General features: G+C 50.7%; 1 protein-coding gene across 7 annotated transcripts in view; it reads left to right on the forward strand.

Moving 5' to 3' along the window:
- The first annotated feature begins 1,153 nt into the window (after positions 1 to 1,153).
- rufy3 (RUN and FYVE domain containing 3) overlaps positions 1,154 to 24,247 on the forward strand; it is a 125,574-nt gene continuing 102,480 nt past the window's right edge. For 2 of the 7 annotated variants that reach the window (XM_072495246.1, XM_072495248.1), the window contains exon 1: positions 1,154 to 1,982. In XM_072495246.1, the coding sequence (XP_072351347.1) occupies positions 1,721 to 1,982 (262 nt within the window). In that variant the 5' untranslated portion in view covers positions 1,154 to 1,720. Of the gene's footprint in view, positions 1,983 to 16,175; positions 16,936 to 23,455; positions 23,510 to 24,247 lie in introns of those variants that run through there. The other 5 variants (XM_072495247.1, XM_072495251.1, XM_072495250.1 and 2 more) reach the window with 5 other exon arrangements.

A 24,247-nucleotide genomic window follows, 5' to 3' on the forward strand; every position in this document is an offset into this window, starting at 1 on the left:
GGATGAAGACATTTGAGTTGAGTGATGTTTGAACAAAATTCTATGGAAAGACTTAATTAATATAAAATAATCTATGGGGAGAAGGCAGGTGAATGAGGATGAGAAGCATGTAGCCATGATCGAGTGGTGGAGCAGATTCAATGGGCTGAATGACCTAATTCTGCTGTCTGATGGTCTAAAAGCAAAATACCGCAGATGTTGGAAATCTGAAATAAAGACAGGAAATGCTGGATAAACTCAAAAGTTAACGCCTCGAGTCCAAGTGACCCTGCTACTCTACTCATTTAGAATATAAAATGTTCGCCCATTTCATATCCTGACCCTATATTTTATCCTGTGGGGTGGCACGGTAGCACAGTGGTTACCACTGTTGCCTCACAGCGCCAGGGACCCGGGTTCCATGCCGGACTTGGGTCACTGTCTGTGCGGAGTCTGCATGTTCTCCCCGTGTGTGCGTGGGTTTCCTCCGGGTGCTCCGGTTTCCTCCCACCGTCCAAAGACGTGCAGGTTAGGTGGATTGGCCACGCTAAATTGCCCTCAGTGTCCAAAAAGGTTAGGTGGGGTTACTGGGATGGGGTGGAGGTGTGGGCTTAAGTAAGGTGCTCTTTCTGAGGGCTGGTGCAGACTCGATGGGCCGAACGGCCTCCTTCTGCACTGTAAATTCTATGATAACCTTTAACCAGCAAGAATGCATTTTATATTATGCCCCATGGTTGGTGCAATGATCCAGTTAAAGCAGTGAATGTGAAACGCGGCTTCCTATTGCTGTGCAATGTCAAGGGCCAAGGAGAGCTGAATGCAGCATATTAACCCATCTATCCTATATATTCACCTCCCCAGGAGGATGCAGAAAATGATGGACTGGGGGTGCTGAGGATAATGGTAGCAGAATAATTCACGATCGGGCAAGAGTGCATGTCCAGAATATCTGCAAGGGTGCTAGAATCTGTATCTGCAGATTGCAATCCAGCTGAAACAGACACGCAGCCGTGTTTACCTTCACGTAGCATGTTTAACATTTAAAAGGTGCGATTAAAGCTTTTACAACACCCAATCCTCTCGCACTGCAGCCTCCCACCCCGGCACTTTTGCTTTATTTACGGACGAAAATAGGCGAGGTGTTGAGAATTATTTTTTAACTGTGCATTCAGCAGTACAATTGCAATAACTCAAGGATGCTTCGGGGAGAAATGCGGAGTGATGGTTAAAAGCGCGACCCTGCAGGTTGCAGCACCAACACCAATGGCAAGTTACAAAAAATATATATAAACATCCCCCTCCCTCCCACAGAGGCCAGGGAAGAGGATTTTCTTATTTTAAAAAAGAGGAAGGAGGTGGGTGCTATGTTAATGCAACTGACGCCATTGGATAACGTACCGGGGTGCAACAAGAGGAGTCAAGTGTGTAAGAGAAAAGAGAAGGGCGCTTTTCAAAACAAAACTGGTGAAGAGTTGAGGAAGACCGGGTGCAATTACGGAGCGGCAGCAGTGCAGAGCCAGGGAGCAAGCTCCAGCTCCCGGGCCAACGTTCCAAATCCCCGGGTCAACGCTCCAAATCCCCGGGACAGCGTTCCAAATCCCCGGGACAGCGTTCCAAATCCCCGGGATTCCCGGGCCAACATTCCAAATCCCCGGGATTCCTGAGCCAGCGTTCCAAATCCCCGGGCCAACGTTCCAGATTCCCGGGACTGTGAGGGCCCGCAGCCGCCGCTGCACTGATCATGGCGGAGGAGTTTGCAGCGGTGGCGGGGTTACCGCAACTTTCGCAGACGCCTGCGGGCCCGGTGCAGCAGCCGCAGCCCGCTGCAATCAACGGAGAAGCGCACCGTGTCGCCGCCGCCCCGGTGCCCACCTCCGAGCAAGACCCGGTCATCTACTTCATCCGGAATAAAGGAAGCGGTGGCGAGGGGGAGGCCGAACAGCTGGAGCTGAACTGCCCGTGCCCGCCGGACTCCCCCGGCAGCAGCAACAGGCCCCGGAGACGTAAGTGTGCAACGTGCATTTGAGTGGGAAGCCGGAGAGAGCGACTTCAGCAAAGTTGCACCGGTTTTGCTGCAGGGTTACAAGTGTCTGGCGGAGAGAGTGAGAGAGCAGAGATTGTAATGCAACCAAGTCTGTCTGGGGATGGGGAGGGATAAAGACCACGTTAGTGATGTTTGCAACCTGCTCCTCAAATCCCCCTCCCTCCCTTTGAAAGGAGAGTTTCTGCAGGGGTCGCTGGACTTGGTGCTTCCAACTGGTCCTCTTGTGCCAGTGCCCCCTCTTGTGCCAGTGCCCCCTCTTGTGCAAATGTCCCCTCATCCCCAGCAGGACTGGGGGTGAAGGAATTGAAATGGGATCGACCAACTGCATGTTCACTTCATTTGCATAGCACCTTTCATGGCCTCTCCACGCCCCACCAAGGCGCCTTTAGACTGTAAGACATAGGAGCAGAAGTAGGCCGTCCAGCGCGTGGCCGGCGACGAGCTTTGCGGACGTGCACTCGCCGTCGGAACGGAGCGAGGGGGCCGGTTTGCACACAGCAAGATCCCGCCAGCCACAACATCAGTTGGGGGGTAACCGTTGGCTGGGACACCAAGGGTGAAACCCCCTGCCCAATCTTTTTCGAAATCGTGGGTCCAGGGGATCTTCTCGATCCACCCAGAGGGCAGATGTTGCCCAGGTTTAATGTCTCCTCCGGAGGAATGGCACCTTCGACAGTGCGGCACTCCCTTGAGTTTTAACTGTAGCATTCAGTTACTGCCCTGGAGTTCTCTGCCTGGAGTTTGTGCTCCAGTTGCACTTTGAAAGCAGGATCTGACTTAGCGGAGAGAGAGTGCTGTCAGCGGGTCTTGGCTGACGATTGCTACTCCTGCATCCTAACACTGGATTTGCCCATTCCATCACCACACAGCAGAATAAACCTTTAGAGTAAATTCGAGAGAAAACCTCATGATCTCGGGTAACCTGAACTTTGGACACAGCTGCTTGAATTTCAATAATGTTGCAATGGTCGAGCTGATACACTCTGTTAGTTTGACCGGCGGATCCAACTTCATATACCCTTTGGTCTCGGGGGCCCCCAAAATCACTTTTTAATTCTGGAGGCCAGCACTCATTGTCCACCCCGCGTTGCCCCTTCAGAAGGTGGTGGTGAGACGTGCTTGAACCGCTGCAGTCCAGCTGGTGTAGGTGCACCCACAGTGCTGTTAGGGAGGGAGCACAGTAAGAAGTTTTACAACATCAGGTTGAAGTCCAACAGGTTTGTTTCGATGAGGAAGGAACAGTGCTCCGAAAGCTAGTGACATCGAAACAAACCTGTTGGACTTTAACCTGGTGTTGTAAAACGTCTTACCGTGCTCACCCCAGTCCAACGCCGGCATCTCCACGTTAGGGAGGGAGTTCCAGGGTTTTGTCCCAGCAACAGAGAAGGAACGGACGATATATTTCCAGGTCAGGGGGCAGCACGGTGGTGCAGTGGTTAGCACTGCTGCCTCACGGTGCCGAGGACTCGGGTTCGAATCCCGGCTCTGGGTCACTGTCCGTGTGGAGTTTGCACATTCTCCCCGTGTCTGCGTGGGTGTCACCCCCACAACCCAAAGATGTGCTGGGTAGGTGGATTGGCCACGCTAAATTGCCCCTTAATTGGAATTTTGTTTTGAATTTCCAAGTCAGGATGGTGGGTGACTTGGAGGGGGACCCTCCAGCTGGTGGTGGTCTTCCCATGTGTGTGCTGCCCTTGTTAATCTCGCCCTTCCAGCACTTCCATTCCTTTTTCCCTCGCATGTTCATCCAGCTTCCAACTACACCCTATGGTGGTGAGTTCCACATTCTCACCACTCTGTGCAGACATTTCCCCTGAGTTCTCTTCTTAATCCGTGTCTATCTTATATTTTCGGCCCTTTTTTAATAATCTTTACTGTCACAAGTAGGCTTACATTAACACTGCAATGAAGTTACTGTGAAAATCCCCTAGTCGCCACATTCCGGCACCTGTTCGGGCACACGGAGGGAGAATTCAGAATGTCCAATTCACCTAACAAGCACGTCTTTCGGGATTTGTGTAAGGAAACCGGAGCACCCGGAGGAAACCCACACAGACACGGGGAGAACGTGCAGACTCCGCACAGACAGTGACCCAGCGGGGAATCGAACCTGGGACCCTGGCGCTGTGAAGCCACAGTGCTAACCACTGTGCTGCTGTGCTGGTTCTGTACTATCGACCCTGTGTTGTTGGGTCAGGCAGATCTTGTGAAAAGAATGACCTACCCCTTCTGCCAGTGCGGTGCTGCCTTGGCACAGCACCCCCCCCGGGCAGTGCGGTGCTCCCTTGGCACTGCCCCCCCCCTCCCCCCAGGCAGTGCGGTGCTCCCTTGGCACTGCCCCCCCACTCCCCCTGGGCACTGCGGTGCTGCCTTGGCACAGCACCCCCCCCGGGCAGTGCGGTGCTCCCTTGGCACTGCCCCCCCCGGGCAGTGCGGTGCTCCCTTGGCACTGCCCCCCCCGAGCAGTGCGGTGCTCCCTTGGCACTGCCCCCCCCCGGGCAGTGCGGTGCTGCCTTGGCACTGCTCCCCTCCCTCCCCCCAGGCAGTGCGGTGCTGCCTTGGCACTGCTCCCCTCCCTCCCCCGGGTCAGTGCGGTGCTGCCTTGACACTGCCCCCACTCCCCCCGGGGCATTGCAGTGCTCCCTTGGCACTGTCCCCTCCCCTCCCTCCGGGCAGTGCGGTGCTCCCTTGGCACTGCCCCCCCCCCCCGGCAGAGCGGTGTTCCCTTGGCACTGCCCCCCCTCCACCCAGGCAGTGCGGTGCTCCCTTGGCACTGCCCCCCTCCCTCCCCCAGGGCAGTGCGGTGCTCCCTTGGCACTGCCCCCCTCCTCGGCAGTGAGGAGCTACCTTGGCACTGCCATCCCTCCTGGGCAGTGTGGCACCCCCTTGGCACTGCCTCCCCCCGCCCCAAGGGCAGTGAGGTGCTCCCTCATCCCCAGCACATTCCTGACATGGTCAATGTGTTTAATATACACGATGTGGAGATGCCGGCGTTGGACTGGGGTGAGCACAGTACGAAGTCTTACAACACCAGGTTAAAGTCCAACAGGTTTGTTTCGATGTCACTAGCTTTCGGAGCGCTGCTCCTTCCTCAGGTGAATGAAGAGGTCTGTTCCAGAAACACATATATAGACAGATTCAAAGATGCCAAACATTTAATATACACAATAAGGGGAATTTTTGTAATTGATAGTTTCAGCAATGGCAACGGGTTAGCAGCATTTTTCTGATTATCGCTGACTGATAATGGTGGGGTGTGCAATTTAATTTAATTTTTCTTTTATAAATATCCTATGTATGAGGGTGGGGAGGACCCTGCTACAGAGGCAGAGGCAGCGGGGGGGGGTTGGCGTTGCCAAACCTGCTTCATTATTATTGGGCGGCGAATGTGGACAAGGTGCGGCGGTGGTGGGAAGGAGAAGGGGTAGAGTGGGTTTGGATGGAGGAGGAATCTTGTAACGGGTCTAGATTGAGGGCTATGGTGACAGCAGCATTGCCAATGGCTCCGAGTAGGTATTCAGGGAGCCCAGTGGTGCAGTCCACGGTGAAGATATGGAATCAGTTGAGGAGGCATTTTAGGGTGGAAGGGATGTCGGTGCTAACGCCGCTGTGCGAGCATCATGGGTTTGAGCCGGGGGGGATGGACAGTGTATACAGGAGGTGGAGGGAAGTGGGGCTGGTCAAGGTGAGGGATTTGTACTTGGAGGAACGTTTCGCCAGTCTGGAGGAGCTAAGGGAGAGGGTAGAGCTGCCGAGGGGTACTGAGTTCAGGTTAGGGACTTTGCACAAAAGGTCTGGAAGGGGTTCCCTAGATTGCCGGGATGCACCCTGCTGGAGCGACTGCTGCTTCCGGATGTGGAAAGGGAGGGAAGAATTGGGGATATATGTAAGTGGCTGGGGGAGCAGGGAGGCGAGCGGGTGGTGAAGATCAAGGAGAGATGGGAAGCGGAGTTGGGAATGGAGATCAATTGGGGAGTATGGAGTGAGGCACTGCGAAGTGTAAACGGGATTTCATCTTGTGCAAGGATGAGCCGGATACAGTTTAAGGTGGTGCACAGGGTGCATATGACCCGGGCGAGAATGAGTGGGTTCTTTCAGGGGGTAGCAGATGAGTGTGAGAGGTGTGGGCGGGGCCAGCGAATCACGCGCACGTGTTTTGGGGTTGTCGAAAATTGGGAAGATTCTGGGCGGGGGTGTTCGCAGTCTTAGCCAGGATAGTGGAGCAGGAGGCGGACCCGGATCCTTTGGTGGCGATATTTGGGGTTTCGGAGAAGCTGGAGCTCATGGGGAGGAGGAAGGCCGATGTCGTGGCCTTCGCCTCTCTGATTGTACGGCGATGAATTTTGCTGGAGTGGCGGTCGGCATCGCCACCGGGGGTAGCAGCGTGGTTGGGTGACCTGTATGACTTCCTGCGGTTAGAGAAGATAAAGTATGAGTTAAGGGGCTCAGCAGGGGAGTTTGAGAAAAGGTGGGGGATGTTTGTGACCGTGTTTGAGGAGCTGTTCGTCGCAGGGGGGTGGGGATGGGCGGGGGGGGGGGGGGGGGGGGGGGTGATGGGGGGTGAAAAAGGAGAAAAATCTGTACAAACTGTATAGTTGATTGTTGGGAAGAATGTTTCCCGGGGTGTTTATTTGCTGTAACCTGCTTTGATACAAGTTTGAATAAAATGCATTTTTAAAAAAAATATATGGGTGAGGTAAGGTTGGACACGAGCAAGTTGAGACGACTGGAATCTGGACATTGGGACACTGGACATTGGGACACTGGATTAGGAGAGAGACTCTGGCTGTGATTTTGGAGCCATTGTGTGGGGTGGGTTTAACGAACATTGGCCTCTTCCTGTGCATGGGTGTGAGTGCCAGGTGTCCTGTGATGATGCTTTGAGCGAATAGGGCCTTTTCCTGTGACACCAGAAGTTTCTGACCGTTGTTTCTGCAAAATCAACGGTATGTCGGGGATTGGTGTTCCAGAAAGCAAATCTGCCAAGTGCCTGTATCCTGTTTTTACATTCACGATGCTGTTGAAATATTTTATAATGTATAGTTATTGATTAATGATAGTTCTGGAAAGGTGGTTTAAAACTGGACTTTCTGCCTAAATACAAACCACACGAGTGGCTTTATCTCCCTTGGGACACACCAAGATACCCTAAATACGTCACAGTCAATGTGTAACCTGTGAGTAATTACTGTTGTGTAAGGAAATGCGACGGCCAATCTGAACACAGCAAGATCCCATGGACAGGAGGTGAAATAAATGAGCAGTTGATCTTGTGTTTTTTTTTTTGGGGGGGGTGGGGTTGGTTAAGGGCGCAGGAGGTCTTGTGGTACAGTTGGTACTGTCCCTACCTCTGGCCCAGAGGCTCTGGGTTCAGGTCCAGCTTCAGGACCCTTGGCTGTGGAAGGTACGGTCGTAATGTGGACAAGCAGGTTGGTTATCAATCTAAATCCTCCCCATGCGCCTGATGGCAGGATGCAAGAGGTGGGAGTTTCCTCGTCAGAGTAGCACGGTGGTTAGCACTGCTACTTCACAGTCCTGGGTTTGATTCCCGACTTGGGTCACTGTCTGTGCGGAGTCTGCACGTTCTCCCCGTGTCTGCGTGGGTTTCCTCCGGGTGCTCCGGTTTCCTCCCACAAGTCCCGAAACGCGTGCTTGTTAGGTGAATTGGACATTCTGAATTCTCCCTCTGTGTTACCGAACAGGCGCCGGAATGTGGCGACTAGGAGCTTTTCACAGTAACTTCATTGCAGTGTTAATGTAAGCCTACTTGTGACAATAAAGATTATTATTAAAAACAAGGTAAAATGTTCCAGCGACCGAGTCAAGTTTGGCAGATGGGAGATTTGAGTGTGCATTTTCTTGTGATCTCTTACAACCTCAGAGCTTTGTAAACAGGGAAATACATTTCGAGCATAACTATTGCTGTAATGTAGGAAACGTGACAGCCAATCTGTTCAGAGCAAGATGCCATTCAGTAGCAGTGTGGGCACGACACGGTAATCTGTTTGCTGAGGGATAAATATCTGAACAACATGTATGGCTTTCATGTTTATATTGTGAGTCCAATGTTTTGCTATTTTATAATTACAGGAATCGTTATATAATGTTATACACAATATATTCCAATAGTCGCTGGGTTGTACAGAACATTTGTAAAAAGAGAGACGTGCTGTTGAAGCTTTTCATCTTCCAGTCATCAGTCAAGATACAACAATACCAAATTTGAGAGGGAGCAACAAATTATCCTGCGCCTTGGCTTGCCAACCAATCCGCATCCTGCTGTATGAATTGCTGTTCCCTTTGAAATTTAGTATTCGTGCACCTGTGCTGATGAGTTGAAGATGTAAAACTTCGACAACATGTCTTTTTTTTTTCAGCAATACCGTGCAGTGCATTCTATTTAATTGCCTGCGAAATATCCAATACCTGTTTCGGTGATTGTCTCTCTGTCCTTTTGTTCCATGAACCTCCTGCACCTTTCTCATTTTTTATCTACTCTCTTCACGTGCACCCATGTCTCTCCCTTGCACTGTGGGTGCGCTGCCCTGTCTCCTCTATTCTCTCTCTCTCACATGAAGCTGTGTGCTAATCCCTAACATCCAGTTTCTCGCATGTCTCACGATCACCCTGAAGCTGTGTAATCTGCTCCGAAGACGGGTTTCACAGCTGAGACTGGAGAATGAAATGTAACCGAGTTCCAGGACTGCTCTGGAGTATCGCGCATTGCTGTTTGAGAGTGTGTATCCAGCAGTGCAGCTCGGAAAGAGGAGACGGCATCTCATGAGGTGACGAGACCACAGTTTAAAGGAGCGTTGACCATCACTGAAGAATTGTCACAAGTAGGCTTACATTAACACTGCAATGAAGTTACTGTGAAAAGCCCCTAGTCGCCACATTCCGGCGCCTGTTCGGGTACACCGAGGGAGAATTCAGAATGTCCAATTCACCTAACAAGCACGTCTTTCGGGACTTGTGGGGGGAAACCGGAGCACCCGGAGGAAACCCACGCAGACACGGGGAGAACGTGCAGACTCCGCACAGACAGTGACCCAAGCCGGGAATCGAACCTGGGACCCTGAAGCTGTGAAGGAACTGTGCTAACCACTGTGCTACCGTGCCGCCCAATGGGCCACTCGGGAAGGAAGAATGAAATTTAAACCCCAAGCTGTTTGGGACAAGTAGGAATGGAGAGGGCTGGTGTAATTTATGGCTGCTGACCGGGGGCTTCACAAATACATGATCAAACATGGGCGAAATGGGGAGCGAGGATGAATTTTTAAAAAAAAATACAGGGGTCACCATTGACCAGGAACTGAACTGGACAAGAAATCTCAATATTGCCGATTACAAGAGCGGGTCAGAGGCTGGGAATCCTGAGGCGGGTAACTCTCGCCCTGACTCCACAAAGGCTGTCCACCATCTGCTAGGCACAATTCAGGAGTCTGATGGAATACCCTCCACGTGCAATGTAGCAAACATGATGGCCATTTTTGGCACAGCAGGATCCCAAGCAGTGTGACAATGACAAGGTAATCGGTTCCGGCGACCTTTTATTGGGGGATGAATATTATCTGGACACACTTGTGTGATGTTGTGCTATTTTATAATTACAGAAATCACAGGCAGTTAAGTGGAGTATACAGTTTGTCAAAAGTTTTTCACCTTGCACTCATCTGGACAGGTACAAGAATACCAAATTTCTAAGGCAGCAACAAGTTATACTGCGTGGGAAAGGGGTGCTGATTGGCGTCTCTGATCAAGGTGCAGCCATGGAGAATGGACCCTTTTGTTCACAAAGGTGTGGCAAAAGCTTGGGGAACAGTAGTTCCCTGGTGCATTCTCCGTGACTGCACCTTGACCAACCAGTTGGCTCACCAACCACTTGGCATTTACAGGGTGTGGGTGTCGCTCGGGCTCAGCATTTATTGCCCTCGCGAAGGTGGTGAGCTGCCTTCTTGAGCTGCAGTCCAATGTGATGTAGGTACACCCACAGTGCTGTTAGGGAGGGAGTTCCAAGATTTTGACCCAGTGACAGTGGAGAAACGTCTGATATCAACTCCAGATCATGTGCAGTTTGGAGGGGAACTTGCAGGTGGTGGTGTTCCCGTGTAACTGCTGTCCTTGACCTTCTGGGTGGTAGATGTCGTGGATTTGGAAAGTGATGACAAAGGAGTCTTCATAACCGCATTGTTGGTGGAGGGAATGAATGTTGAAGCTGGTAGTTGTGGTCCTGGATGGTGTCGAGCTTCTTGAATGTTGTTGGAACTGCACTCCTCCAGGAAAATATTCCATCACACTTCTGATTTGTGCCTTGCATATATATGGTGGACAGGCTTTGGGGAGTCAGTGGGTTATGTGCAGTAGGATTCTTAACCTCTTATCCTCCCTGGTAGCCACAGTATTTCTATGGCTAGTCCAGTTCAGTTTCTGGTCAATGGTAAGCCCCAGGATGTTGGTAGCGGGGGATTCAGCAATGGTAATGCCATCGAATGTCATGGGGAAATGGATTCTCTCTTGTTATGGCCATTGCTTGGCACTTGTACGACGTGTATGTTACCACTTTTCAGCCCAAGCTTTAATGTTGTCTAGTTCTAGTTGCATTTGGACATGGACTGCTGCAGGGACATGTACTGCTTCAGTATCTGAGGAGTTGCAAATGGTGCTGAACATTGTGAACACCTCCACTTCTGACCTGACGATGGAAGGAAGGCTATTGCTGAAGATGGTTGGGCCTAGGACACTACCCTGAGGAACTCCTGCAGTAATGTCCTGGACTGAAATGATTAACCTCCCACAAGTATGACTTCAAACCGATTCCTATTGTCTCCAATTTTGCTGGGACTCCTTGATGCCACACTCGGCCAAATGCTGCCTTGATGTCACAGGGCAGTCACTCTCACCTCACCTCTGGCATTCCGATCTTTTAAAAATGTCTGAACCAAGGCTTAAGTGAGGTCAGGAGCTGAGTGACCCTGGTGGAATGCAAACTGAATATCAACAAGCAGGTTATTGCTGACGACTTGATAGCACTGTCGACGACCCCTTCCATCACTTTGCTGATCCAAGCAAACTGATGGGCAGTAATTGGCTGGGTTGGATTTGTCCTGCTTTTCATGGCCAGGACACACCTGGGCAATTTTCCACACTGCTGGGTAGATGCCAGTGTTGTAGCCCTGATGGAACAGCTTGGCTAGGGGTGTGGCATGTTCTGGAGCACAAGTCCTCTTCGTGTGGCTTCAGCACTAAATATTGAACATCATCCAGGACAAATGTGCCCATTTGATTGGCACCCTATCACCACCTTAAACATTCACTCCTCCACCACTGACACAAAGTGGCAGCCGTGTGTACCATCTATAATATGCAGTGCAGAAACTCATCAATGCTCCTTCAACAGCACCTTCAAAACCCGCAATCTCTGCCATCTAGAAGGACAAGGGCAGCAGGTACCTGGGAACCCCACCGCCTGGAGGTTCCCCTCCAAGTCACTCACCACCCTGACTTGGAAATATAATAATAATAATATCGCCATTCCTTCACCGTCACTACACCTGGGCTAAATCGCTGGCTTGGAAAGCAGACCAAGGCCAGCAGCGCGAGTTCAATTCCCGTAACAGCCTCCCCGAACAGGCGCCGGAATGTGGCGACTAGGGGCTTTTCACAGTAACTTGGTTGAAGCCTACTTGTGAAAATAAGCCATTTTCATTTCATTTCATTTCACTGGGTCAAAATCCTGGAATTCCCTCCCTAACAGCACTGTGGGTGTACCTACACCACACGGACTGCAGCGGTTCAAGAAGGCAGCTCAGCACCAGCAGCTGGAGGGCAATTAGGGATGGGCAATGTTGGCCTTTTTAGGAATGACTTCAAACTTTGTCCACTTCTTTTTGTAAATGAACATTCCAACATTTATGACTAAACAATAAGGACACCGTTCGTGGATGTAGGAGACTTGAAAAACAGGAAAATCTGGAGTCATTAACCTCGAGAAATCTTTAAGAAGGAAACAATTTGTATTTACACAGCCTCTTTCACAACTACAGGAAATCCCAGAGCATGTTTTTTTGGCTAGTTTTGAAGTGTAGTGACTGTTGTAATGTAGGAAACACAGCAGCCAATTTGCGCACAGCAAGATCCCACACCCAGCAATAAGGTAATCGCCTGATCTGTTTCAGTTATGATTTGAGGGATAAATATTGGCTCGGGGAAACCGATGGCACAGCCCTGCTCTGTGAAATGCTGCACAGTCTTTTGGGGTGGCATGGTAGCACAGTGGTTAGCACTGTTGCTTCACAGCACCGGGTTCGATTCCCACCTGGCTCTCTGCGGAGTCTGCACGTTCTCCCCGTGTCTGCGTGGGTTTCCTCCGGGGGCTCCGGTTTCTGCCCACAAGTCCTGAAAGACGTGCTTGTTAGGTGAATTGGACATTCTGAATTCTCCCTCTGTGTACCCGAACAGGTGCTGGAATGTGGCGACTAGGGGATTTTCACCGTAACTTCATTGCAGTGTTAATGTAAGCCTACTTGTGACAATAATAAAGATTTTTTTAAAAACTAGAAATGGACAATAAATACTGGACTAGCCAGCAACGCCCACTTCCCAGTAAAATGAATTTTAAAAAACTTCCCTACTGGAATGTGATCAACCTCTTTTTAAAAAAAAAAATGCACAGCTCCTTTTTGAATAATTTTGCATGAATTGTAGCAAGGCCGCAAAACCTGGAGGGAATGTTGGGTGTGTCGTCCTTTTAAAGGAAGGATACAACAGACCCACACAAGACACTTTTATAATATGATCTGGGAAAAGCCCCTGGTCGCCACATTCCGGGTCCTGTTCGGGTACACCGAGGGCGAATTCAGAATGTCCAATTCACCTAACAAGCACGTCTTTCGGGACTTGTGGGAGGAAACCGGAGCACCCGGAGGAAACCCACGCAGACACGGGGAGAACGTGCAGACTCCGCACAGACAGTGACCCAAGCCGGGAATCGAACCTGGGACCCCGGCGCTGTGAAGCAACAGTGCTAACCACTGTGCTACTGTGCCGCCCATAATGTTTAATCGCACAGATAAATCAGTATCTTGGAATTAACTGCAGCATGTGACACTTTTTTGACAGATTGGTAGCTCTCGAGTGACTGGAGCAGTTGATGCTACCAAATTAATAATTTAAAATTTGACAGCCAAATTTTTGTTCAAGAAGGGTTTTGAGGGTTGCGGAATGACGGTGGGTTTATGGAGTTCAAATACTGCCCAGCAATGATCCTGTTGAATGACTGGTCACGGCTGAATTGTCACCTCCCGTTCTTCTCACGGCTAAAGCGTATAAATTATGTTGGAAAATCTTGTAGCTGAGAAAGAGGCCGTTAAACCCATTGTGCCCGTACTAGCTCTTTGAAAGAGTAATCCATTAGTCACACCGTATTCTTTTCTAATGGCCCTGCAAATTTGTTTTTACCTTTTTAAAAATATTTATCTCATTTCCTTTTGATAAAGTTACTATTACTTACCTCAGAGGGAAGTAAGAGACTGCTGTGTGCTCTGTTTCACAGAGACATGGCTCACCCCCGCCTCACCGGACTGTGCCGTACAACCTCTGAAGACTTCTCAATTCACCGGGCGGACTGCACGGCGTCATCAGGCAAAGCGAAAGGTGGAGGGTTTTGCCTCCTCATCAACTCCTGGTGCTTGGATGTGGTGACTCTGGCGACCTACTGCTCCCCGGACCTGGAATACCTGACCGTGAAGTGCCGCCCATACTACCTTCCACGGGAGTTCACTTCTGCCATCATCACGGCGATATACATTCCACCGCAGGCGCATTTGAAGAAGGCGCTTTATGAGTTGTACGCCACTATAAATAACAGTGAAACCGAATACCGAGAGGCCTTGTTCATGTTCATCGTAGCCCGGGAATTCAACAAGGCCAATCTCGAGTGTGCTGCCAAATTCCACCAACACATCTCCTGTCCCAACAAGGGTCCTTACATCCTTGACCACTGCTACAAAACATCAAGGGGGCCAAACAATCCATCCCCTGACCGTACTTCAGGAAATCGGACCATAAAACGGTACTCCTTCTCCCGGCACACAAGCAGAAAGTTAAGCGGGAGGGTCCGGTTAAGAAGGTCGCGCAGTGCTGGTCCGAGGCAATGGAAGAGCTCCTACCTGACTGCTTGGAGTCTGTGACTGGGCCATATTCAAGAACTCAGCGGCCAACCTAAACAAGTATGTCACCGCAGTCACAGACGGTGGTTGCGTGCCAAAGCAGATAGTACGTACGTTCCCTAACCAGAAACCATGGTTTAACCGGGAGAGCCATTCCCTACTGAAGTTCGGTCTGCGGCGTTCAAGACGGGTGACCCTGGCCTATACGGGAAATCCAGGTACGTCCTCCGCAAAGTCATCAGAGATGCCAAGAAACAAATACCAGACTCCGCTAGAGTCACAGACTAACGACAGATTCTCGTTGGTTGTGGCAAGGCTTAAACAATATAACGTTCGAGTAGAATCTCTGGCAGCAAAGCACCCCACCCCGATGAACTCAATCCATTCAAATTCGTTTTGAGTACGAGTCCAAAACAGATGTCACCTGCCCCAACAGCCTTGGACACACCCATACCTACAGTCAACCTCAGAAGTTCGATCAGCCGTTATATTGTTGAACTGCCAAGATGCCCAGATGGCACTGCCAAGCCAGCGGATGCCCGAGTGCCAGGGTGGCACTACCGGGGATGAGGGGGGCCATGCCCATGAAATGGAGGTGGAGAAGGGGGGTTGAAGGGTGGTGGAGTGCAGGGCAGGTAAGTAGGGGCCTTTGGGAGGTTGGATAGCTGGGGATCCTAGAAGGTGCTGTAAGAGCTCTGGTGGGTGCGCGTGGGGTGCTGGGTGAGGGTGAAGGGGACCCCCGGGGATCTGATCTGAAGCGGGGTGTCCCCTCACTTGAGCGTTGTGGGGTGACATTGCCCATGGGTGGAGCGGCCCACACGCTCACTTCGAGATCGGGGTACCCTTTTCAAAATGGCGGCCCAATCTCTCGAGTTCGGCTCCCCAGTGCTGAAAAACATTCCAAGTGTGGGCCTAAACCGGTGGGAAACTCCCCCAGGGCTCCGAAAACAGTGACTAAATGTCATTGAATAGCGGTGGGGAACTCGCTGAAAAACCCACCACCAATTAACTTGGAAATCTTTTGGGAGAATCGCGCCCAATGTCTTTGTGACCAGGGGCGAAATTCTCCGGAAACGGCGCGATGTCCGCCGACTGGCGCCCAAAACGGCGCAAATCAGTCGGGCATCGCGCTGCCCCAAAGGTGCGGAATGCTCCGCATCTTTGGGGGCCGAGCCCCAACCTTAAGGGGCTAGGCCCGCACCGGACGAATCTCTGCCCCGCCAGCTGGTGCGGAAATGACATCTCCGGGCGGCGCATGCGCGGGAGCGTCAGCGGCCGCTGACGGCATTCCCGCTCATGCGCAGTGAAGGGAGTCTCTTCTGCCTCCGCCATGGTGGAGACCGTGGCGAAGACGGAAGGGAAAGAGTGCCCCCACGGCACAGGCCCGCCCGCGGATCGGTGGGCCCCGATCGCAGGCCAGGCCACCGTGGGGGCACCCCCCGGGGCCAGATCGCCCCGCGCCCCCCCCCCAGGACCCCGGAGCCCGCCCGCGCCGCCTTGTCCCGCCGATAAGGTAGGTGGTTTAATCTACGCCGGCGGGACAGGCATTTTAGCAGCGGGACTTCGGCCCATCCGGGACGGAGAATCGCGGGGGGGGGGCCCGCCAACTGGCGCAGCGCGATTCCCGCCTCCGCCGAATATCCGGTGGTGGAGAATTCGGCAACCGGCGGGGGCCGGCATTCACCCCAGCCCCCGGTGATTCTCCGACACGGCAGGGGGTCGGAGAATCTCGCCCCAGGTTCCTGATTTTTTTTTTTTTAATATGAACATTTTTGTGTGGTATAATTTCTGTTCTAAATTATCCATTGCATGGCATGTTTTTTTTTTTTGCGGGGACTGCATCAGCCAGGGAGTGTTTGCGTTCGACTGGAGGTGTCTGATGACTGTGTGCGTTGCGTTTTGCCTGATTGGGAATGGGTGAGTGAGTGTGTGAGGGTTAATTGGGACTGAGCTGAGGGGATGGTACCAGGAGGCAGTGAACACCAATTGTACTGTCGCTTGCAGCATCCCGGAGCTGTGTCAGGAATTATTTATGCAGACAGGATCAGCGTCATGTGATGCTGAATTTTCACTACAGGGTTGCACTTAGCCAGCCATTTTGGTCTACACTCGGACTACGCAGAGAACCGATCTCCTCTTTAGTTTTTTTATTATCGAGAATGATGGTGGCTGACTCCAGAATTGGCTGAGAAATCCCGCTTGCGCAGCAGCTGAGCATCGATCGCCTCCTCCTCGTGTGGAACCTTTCAGCCACCAGAAAGAGGGAGAGGACGAGGGAGACACCTTTTCAGCGGAGACCTGGAGCTGGGTGACATTGTGGATTTGCAGAGCAAACCGGGGTTTGATTTAGGCTTGTGCTGCTGTCCCGGAGGGCGAGAGAGTGTCGGAGGGTTCGCCGGATTACTGCAACCTACCCTTGCTGTTGAGGCTGGCTGGCTGACCACTGCAGTCTAGGCACAAAACATCCTTCTCTCTCTCTCTGCGTCGTGATTCCGTCCTGAAAACACCAGCCCTCTTGCTGCAGGATTTTTTTTCTCTCTCTCTCTCTTGCTACCAGCTGAGTCATCATGTCTGACCTGACTCCCCAGAGTGATGCTCCAACCCCCACCACAGACAAGATCACCCAGGCAGCCAGGGAAACCATCTACCTGTGTAACTTTCGGGTCTCCGTTGATGGAGAGTGGCTGTGTTTGCGGGAACTGAACGACATCTCTCTCACACCTGACCCAGAACCCACCCATGAAGGTAATGGTGATGCAGACGCCCCACATTTCTCTTCCCTATTTCTCCTCCCCCACCCTCTCCACCTCCAGTGCTTAGTAACCATGACAGCAGCTTTGAATAGTGAATATTGCCATAATTGCAAATCTCTTTTTGATTCTAAAACCCTGATCTCACTGTTTTCACCGTTTAAATGTTGACAGTGCATGGACAATACCTTCAAATTCTGCTGTGTCACACTGCTGAAGTTTTAATGTCAATTGTACATCAAAATCATTTTTTATTTTTGTTGCCCACACTGAAAGCCTGTTTGGATATTGTTTTATGTGCTGGACAGGACTCAGTATCGTTTTTAAATTTAATAATCGGCGTCGTTTTTCTAAATACTCTATCTCCCCCCCCCCCCCCAAGCCATCGTGATCTTTCGCAGCTAGTCTTCCTGGGTATATAGATGCCGGGAGCTGATGCAACCCTCCTTTCAAATCTATAAAAAGGAGTGGTGGGGGGGGGGGGGGGATTGTGATTTTAACACCAAGCCTGTTTGATATTAAGAAGAACATAAGCTTGTGCACAGCCGCTCGAACTTCCTATTCAAAGCAAACCAGGGCAAGGCCATCTTGGAGACAATGTGCTGATGCGAGGTGACGGTGGTGCGATCTGTTGCTGCCTTCCCCGTCATTCCCACCCCCACCCAACCACCCCCGATGCTTGACCCTTGAACTGTGCACCGGTCATCTTGGGAGTGCCGGACAGTACCAAGACAGACATATATTTTCGCTGCTGCCTGAATTTGTCGAGGGCCAGTGCAGAACGATGCACCGGCTCTTGGCTTGAGTTACGTTTTCGATCGTCTTGTTTAGTCTGGATATCTCCTCGTCGCCAACATTAACTCTTTCACTGCCGTGCCCTGGCGGAGACGCAGGGTTTCCACAGATTGAAGGTGTGAGATTTAGGATGGGACTGTATTGTACGAGGGAGGTTTTGGGTTTAGAAACACTGGCACGATATGTTTTTCGAGGTGAAATTTATTATTTTGTTTACAAAGATGTGCTTCCGAATAAGAAAGCCTTGCTATCTTGAAGAGGCAGATGGGTGGGTGGGTGAGCAGTTAAGCTTATTAAGATTCTGTAATAAGCCTCATTTCAGCAGTAGTATGTTTAAGGTTTGGGGGCAGCATGGAAGCACAAGTGGATAGCACTGTGGCTTCACAGCGCCGGGTTCCAGGTTCGATTCCCCGCTGGGTCACTGTCTGTGCGGAGTCTGCACGTTCTCCCCGTGTGTGCGTGGGTTTCCTCCCGGGTGCTCCGGTTTCCTCCCACAGTCCAAAGACGTGCAGGTTAGGTGGATTGGCCATAGTGTCCAAAAAGGTTAGGAGGGGTTATTGTGTTTTGGAGATAGGGTGGAAGTGAGGGCTTAGGTGGGTCGGTGCAGACTCGATGGGCCGAATGGCCTCCTTCTGCACTGTATGTTCGACATTCTATGTTAAGATGATTTGCAACAGACCAGTTGTGAGGAGATGCAACAACAAGTAAATGGAGCAGTTTTAATGGGGGACAAGAATTGAGAACCTGGAGATTTATGTACAGAAATCCTTAAAAGCTGAACTGTAAATTAGCTTTTATTAAATACAGAAGACAGGATTCTGGACTTCACATAAAGAGTGGCATAGATTGCAAAAGCACGGAACTATAAATCACTGGTTGGGGAGTACAGAGTCCTGTTCTGGGCACCAGACCTTCGGAAGGACATCAAGGCCTTGGAGAGGATATGGTGGGGACTCACGAGAATGATATCAGGGATGAGGGACTTCAGCTCTGGAGAAACTGGGATTTGCTCTCCTACTGAACAGAGAAGGTTTCGGGTCAACATAATAGTTCAAAATTATCAATGGTTTGCGCAAGTGTAGACAAAGAGAAACTGTTTCCACTGGTAATAGTCAGTAATCGGAGTCCATGGAGTGATGGAAGTTGCTAAAAGAACATTTTGCAGGCCTCTCTGCATGGGGGGGGGGGGGGGGGGGGGGGGGAGGGGAGGGGAGAGAGCAGGGAGAATGGGACTAATTGGATAGCTAGCTCTTCCAAAAGGACTAGCAGAGGCTCGATGGGCAGAATGGTCTTGTCCTTGCTGTGCGATCCTGTGAAATCAGCTTGCCAAGCACATCATGCTGGATTACCTTTCACAGTAGCTTCGATTGGCTTCGGTGGAGGTAGCAGCTTTGATTTTAGCTTCTGCTGCCAGGCCTTTTGTGTTTCAATTCCTCCTCCCCCGGATAATTGTTTTCAAACGGTAACACGATCGTTCCTTTAACCAATTCGGTGCCTTTTTCAGGCGCACACTGTAAAGGTGTTTTCATTATTTCCCCGCTTGATGTAAAATCAAACCGGAAGGCTAAAAGAAAGTATGTGCCCCTGTTGGGAGTCTGAAGCCTGATGGGCTTTTCTTCAATCACCGCCCTTCCCCACCCTCAACACTGCCTCACCATAATGTTGTCGCAGAGAGGGTTTATGATCATTTAACACTGAATTAATTCAGTTGATGATTTCACATCAATTTTTGACCTCCGTTGCACACTGTCTAATCTATCTGCCGGCACACAGCACATCGAGGTTATTCTTCAGCACATTTGGTGTTCCGTTTTGTGTCATCGGAACTGGAAAAGCCATTCCGCCATAAATTAGAAAACGCTAATCTGTATCTTTCGTCCAGTTAACCATCTGAAGTGGCACAATGCCGATCACTGCTGCCTCGCAGCGCCAGGGACCCGGGATCGATTCCGGCCTCGGGTGCATGTGCGGAGTCTGCACGTCCCGTCCCCCCCCCATGTCTGCGTGGGTTTCCTCCGGGTGCTCCTTCGCAGGGTCGGTGCAAACTCGATGGGTCGAACGACCTCCTTCTGCACTTTTAGGGATTCTGCGATTCTCTCTTGGTTCTGTTGCCCCTTCATTCCCATAGCTAACAAAAACCTGGCAATTTCAGTTTTTAAATTTTCATTCACGAGCGAATATCTCACGGGCCACTTGAGAGCCATTTGAATAATCCTTCAGCACTAATACAAACAGTAAAGAGTGTTTCAGCTCGGGCAAAGGGCTAGCTGGAAAATAACCACTGCAGTAGTGGCTTAAAGAACAAAGAACGTACAGCACAGGAACGGGCCCTTCGGCCCTCCAAGCCTGCGCCGACCATGCTGCCCGTCTAAACTAAAACCTTCTACACCTCCGGGGTCCGTATCCCTCTATTCCCGGTAGCATTGTGGGTAGCACAATTGCTTCATAGCTCCAGGGTCCCAGGTTCGATTCCCGGCTTGGGTCACTGTCTGTGCGGAGTCTGCACATCCTCCCCGTGTGTGCGTGGGTTTCCTCCGGGTGCCCCGGTTTCCTCCCACAGTCCAAAGGTGTGCAGGTTAGGTGGATTGGCCATGATAAATTGCCCTTAGTGTCCAAAATTGCCCTTAGTGTTGGGTGGGGTTACTGGGTTATGGGGATAGGGTGGAGGTGTTGACCTTGGGTAGGGTGCTCTTTCCAAGAGCCGGTGCAGACTCGATGGGCTGAATGGCCTCCTTCTGCACTGTAAATTCTATGATAATCTATTCATGTATTTGTCAAGATGCCCCTTAAATGTCACTATCGTCCCGGCTTCCACCACCTCCTCCGGCCCCCACTGCCCTCTGTGTAAAAAAAACTTGCCTCGTACATCTACTCTAAACCTTGCCCCTCGCACCTTAAACCTATGCCCCCTAGTAATTGACCCCTCTACCCTGGGGAAAAGCGTCTGACTATCCACTCTGTCTATGCCCCTCATAATTTTGTAGACCTCTATCAGGTCGCCCCTCAACCTCCGTCGTTCCAGTGAGAACAAACCGAGTTTATTCAACCGCTCCTCATAGCTAGCGCCCTCCATACCAGGCAACATTCTGGTAAATCTCTTCTGCACCCTCTCTAAAGCCTCCACATCCTTCTGATAGTGTGGCGACCAGAATTGAACACTATACTCCAAGTGTGGCCTAACTAAGGTTCTATACAGCTGCAACATGACTTGCCAATTCTTATACTCAATGCCCCGGCCAATGAAGGCAAGCATGCCGTATGCCTTCTTGACTACCTTCCCCACCTGTGTTGCCCCTTTCAGTGACCTGTGGACCTGTACACCTAGCTATTTACATCTAGCTATCGCAGTCATAAATATCTGCATTTGAAATGAAAAGAACTTTCACATTCGGGGATTTCCAGTTTTTAAAAAGCTTCTTGACAAATGAGGCCACCATTGTTAGCTTCAAAGTCCCAGTTAAGAGAGCGGGGGGGGAATACAAATTAGGATTCCTACTTCTCATATCTATCCGCTGATTTTCCAACAAGAACTTGCATTTCTATAGCACCTTAAGACATGGCTCGGGGCTCTTCACAGGAATGTTGACCAACGCAATTTGATACAGTCACATGGGCTACGAAGATAGGTGATCAAAAGTTCGGTCGAAGAGGTAGGTTTTTTGAAAGAATGTCTTGAGTGAGGAGAGATTTCGGGAGGGAATTCCAGAGCGAGATCCCTGGCAGCTGCAGGCCTGGCTGCCAAGACTGGGACAAGGAAATTAGGGATGTGCACGAGATGCATGGACTGTGGATGCTCTCTGTCTAAATTCAGACACGCTGAGTGACCGTTTATCAAGTTAGTCATTACTGGAAGAGTCAGCGTCTTGGAGGGTGGAGGTGGGGAGTATTGGTGGAGGGCTGGAGTCTTTTGCAGCGGAGGAGACCCCATCCCCTCCGCACATCAGCTGAAAAATAGCTGGCAAGCTCCCAGTCGTTCGGCTGTTGACTCCCTGAGATTCTGGTTTCCTTCCCCCCCCCCCAGATGGAGAATGAATGGCTTTCTGACAACTCTCCAGTCCCAGCAGCGCCCCTGTGGATGGTGGCCACTATTGGGACTGCAGTCAGTACTTGACAAAAAGCAGCCTGGGAGGAGGTTGGACTGCAAGACAAGAATGGGTGGTTCTGATCGACCCTGGCACGGGGGTTGGGGGAGCAGGGGAACGTTTTGGGGGTGATGATTACCGTTGGCCCGCGGGTCCCCACCATCCAATTTAACGCCCCTGGGGGAGCTGTAAAAAATGTTGTTTCAATTCCTGCCCCAGATAATTTTTCTCTACTGTGTGCACCTTATAACACCTCATGGTTCAAGATTCCCTTAAGGTTAACGTGCAGGTTCAGTCGGCAGTTAAGAAGGTAAATGCAATGTTAGCATTCATGTCGAGAGGGCTAGAATACAAGAGCAGGGATGTACTTGTGAGGCTGTATAAGGCTCTGGTCAGACCCCATTTGGAGCATTGTGAGCAGTTTTGGGCCCCGTATCTAAGAAAGGATGTGCTGGCCTTGGAAAGGATCCAGAGGAGGTTCACAAGAATGATCCCTGGAATGAAGAGCTTGTCGTATGAGGAACGGTTGAGGACTCTGGGTCTGTACTCGTTGGAGTTTAGAAGAATGAGGGGGGATCTTATTGAAACTTCCAGGATACTGCGTGGCCTTGATAGAGTGGACGTGGAGAGGATGTTTCCACTTATAGGAAAAACTAGAACCAGAGGGCACAATCTCAGACTGAAGGGACGATCCTTTAAAACAGAGATGGGGGGGGGGGGATTTCTTCAGCCAGAGGGTGGTGAATCTGTGGAACTCTTTGCCGCAGAAGGCTGTGGAGGCCAAATCACTGAGTGTCTTTGAGACAGAGATCTTGATTAATAAGGGGATCAGGGGTTATGGGGAGAAGGCAGGAGAATGGGGAAGAGAAAATATCAGCCATGATTGAATGGCGGAGCAGACTCGATGGGCCGAGTGGGCTAATTCTGCTCCTGTGTCTTATGGTGAGCCTGGATTAAGACAAGTGAATACCTCTCTTAGGACTGAGATTGTTTGGATGGGTTGGGGGCGGGGGAGGTGGCTGTTTGTGTTCAGCCAACCCGTTGATGTTCCTTCACCCCTTCCCAAAGGAACCAGAGTTGACATCAAGAAGCAATCTTACATTGAAACTGTAAAGAGTGTAGAGTGCAAGTGAATAAACTGCTTAAAAAGCCCAACACCAGGTAATGAGTGACTTTAAATGTCATTGTTGTACCTTGCGGGAGTTTCCAATGACGCACACAAACAAATCCATCATTGGAGAATGATGTTTTCCAATTCCACCATTGCCTGGAGTATTTTGGATGTGTTGGGGATCGGTGTATGTACAGTCACGTGTATCTCCTGTACGTACAGTTTCATCCCTTTCCTCCCGAGTTCCCGGGCGGTGTGCTGAGTTAGTGAGTGGGAGCTCTCCGCTGCTGAAATGTGATGCACAACTCGCACAAATGGGCCACTTGGCCCATCAGATCTCTGTGCGCTCCACGTGAACAATCGCGACAGAAACATTACAAGTCTCATTGTGTAATCTTTGCAGTTTCCGTCTTTATTTCCCCCCAATTTTTAAAAAACAGTAGGTTTTTTTTTTTTGGTGGTGCTTTTATTTGCATGACATTCTGTCCTTTTTTTTTTCTTTTTACTTTTTGCTGCTCTTTGCAAAGACTCTTGGGAGGATTTAACAGTTTGGGTGGATCAGATGCTTGAGGAAGTTGAAGGTGGGTAACAGGATTGTTTATCAGCTCTCGTACATCGCGTGCTAGGGGCTTGAACCACCGCCGCGTTCTCCCAACTCGTGTTAACATCAATGACGTACAGCCATTTGCCGAGATCGCAAATACATGGTCGATGGGTAAACCTGCCCCCCCCCTCCTCCTCCTGTCTCCACAACCTACTCCCAAGGTCGTTGTGTCTCACTAATTCTGGCCTCTTGAGCACCCTTGATTTCCGTCATTGGCATCCGTACCTTCGGATTCCTGGCCCCAAGCTCTGAAATTCCCTTCCTGGACGATCATGATTTGTATTTTAACTGGACCTACCTGCCTTGGATCTAGCACCCTTTGGTCCTTTGCACACCAATAATCTATCCATCTTGTGAAATGTGTTAATCCCAGGCCATTTTTTGGGGGGTGAGGCGTTCCAGATTTTCACTTCTGTGAAGAAGGGTTTCCTGACCTCACTTCCAAGATCACAGAATTGTTAACAGCTCATAAGGTCGACTCGGCCCATCGTGCCTGCTGCTGCTCCCAATGAGCAGCTTGCCTAGTTCCATTCCCCCAGCCTTCTCCCCGCAAACCTACGCATCCTTCCTGTCTATTTCTCGTCAATCTTTTCTGCGCCCTCTCTCGAGCAGTCACCTCCTTCCTAAAGTGAGGTGTACAGAACTGGACACAATACTTCAGCTGAGGCCACACTAGCCTAGCGACTTGTACACATTCAACTTAACCTCCTTGCTG

The sequence above is a fragment of the Scyliorhinus torazame genome, chromosome 3 (assembly GCF_047496885.1).
Source record: "Scyliorhinus torazame isolate Kashiwa2021f chromosome 3, sScyTor2.1, whole genome shotgun sequence".
Taxonomy (NCBI): domain Eukaryota; kingdom Metazoa; phylum Chordata; class Chondrichthyes; order Carcharhiniformes; family Scyliorhinidae; genus Scyliorhinus; species Scyliorhinus torazame.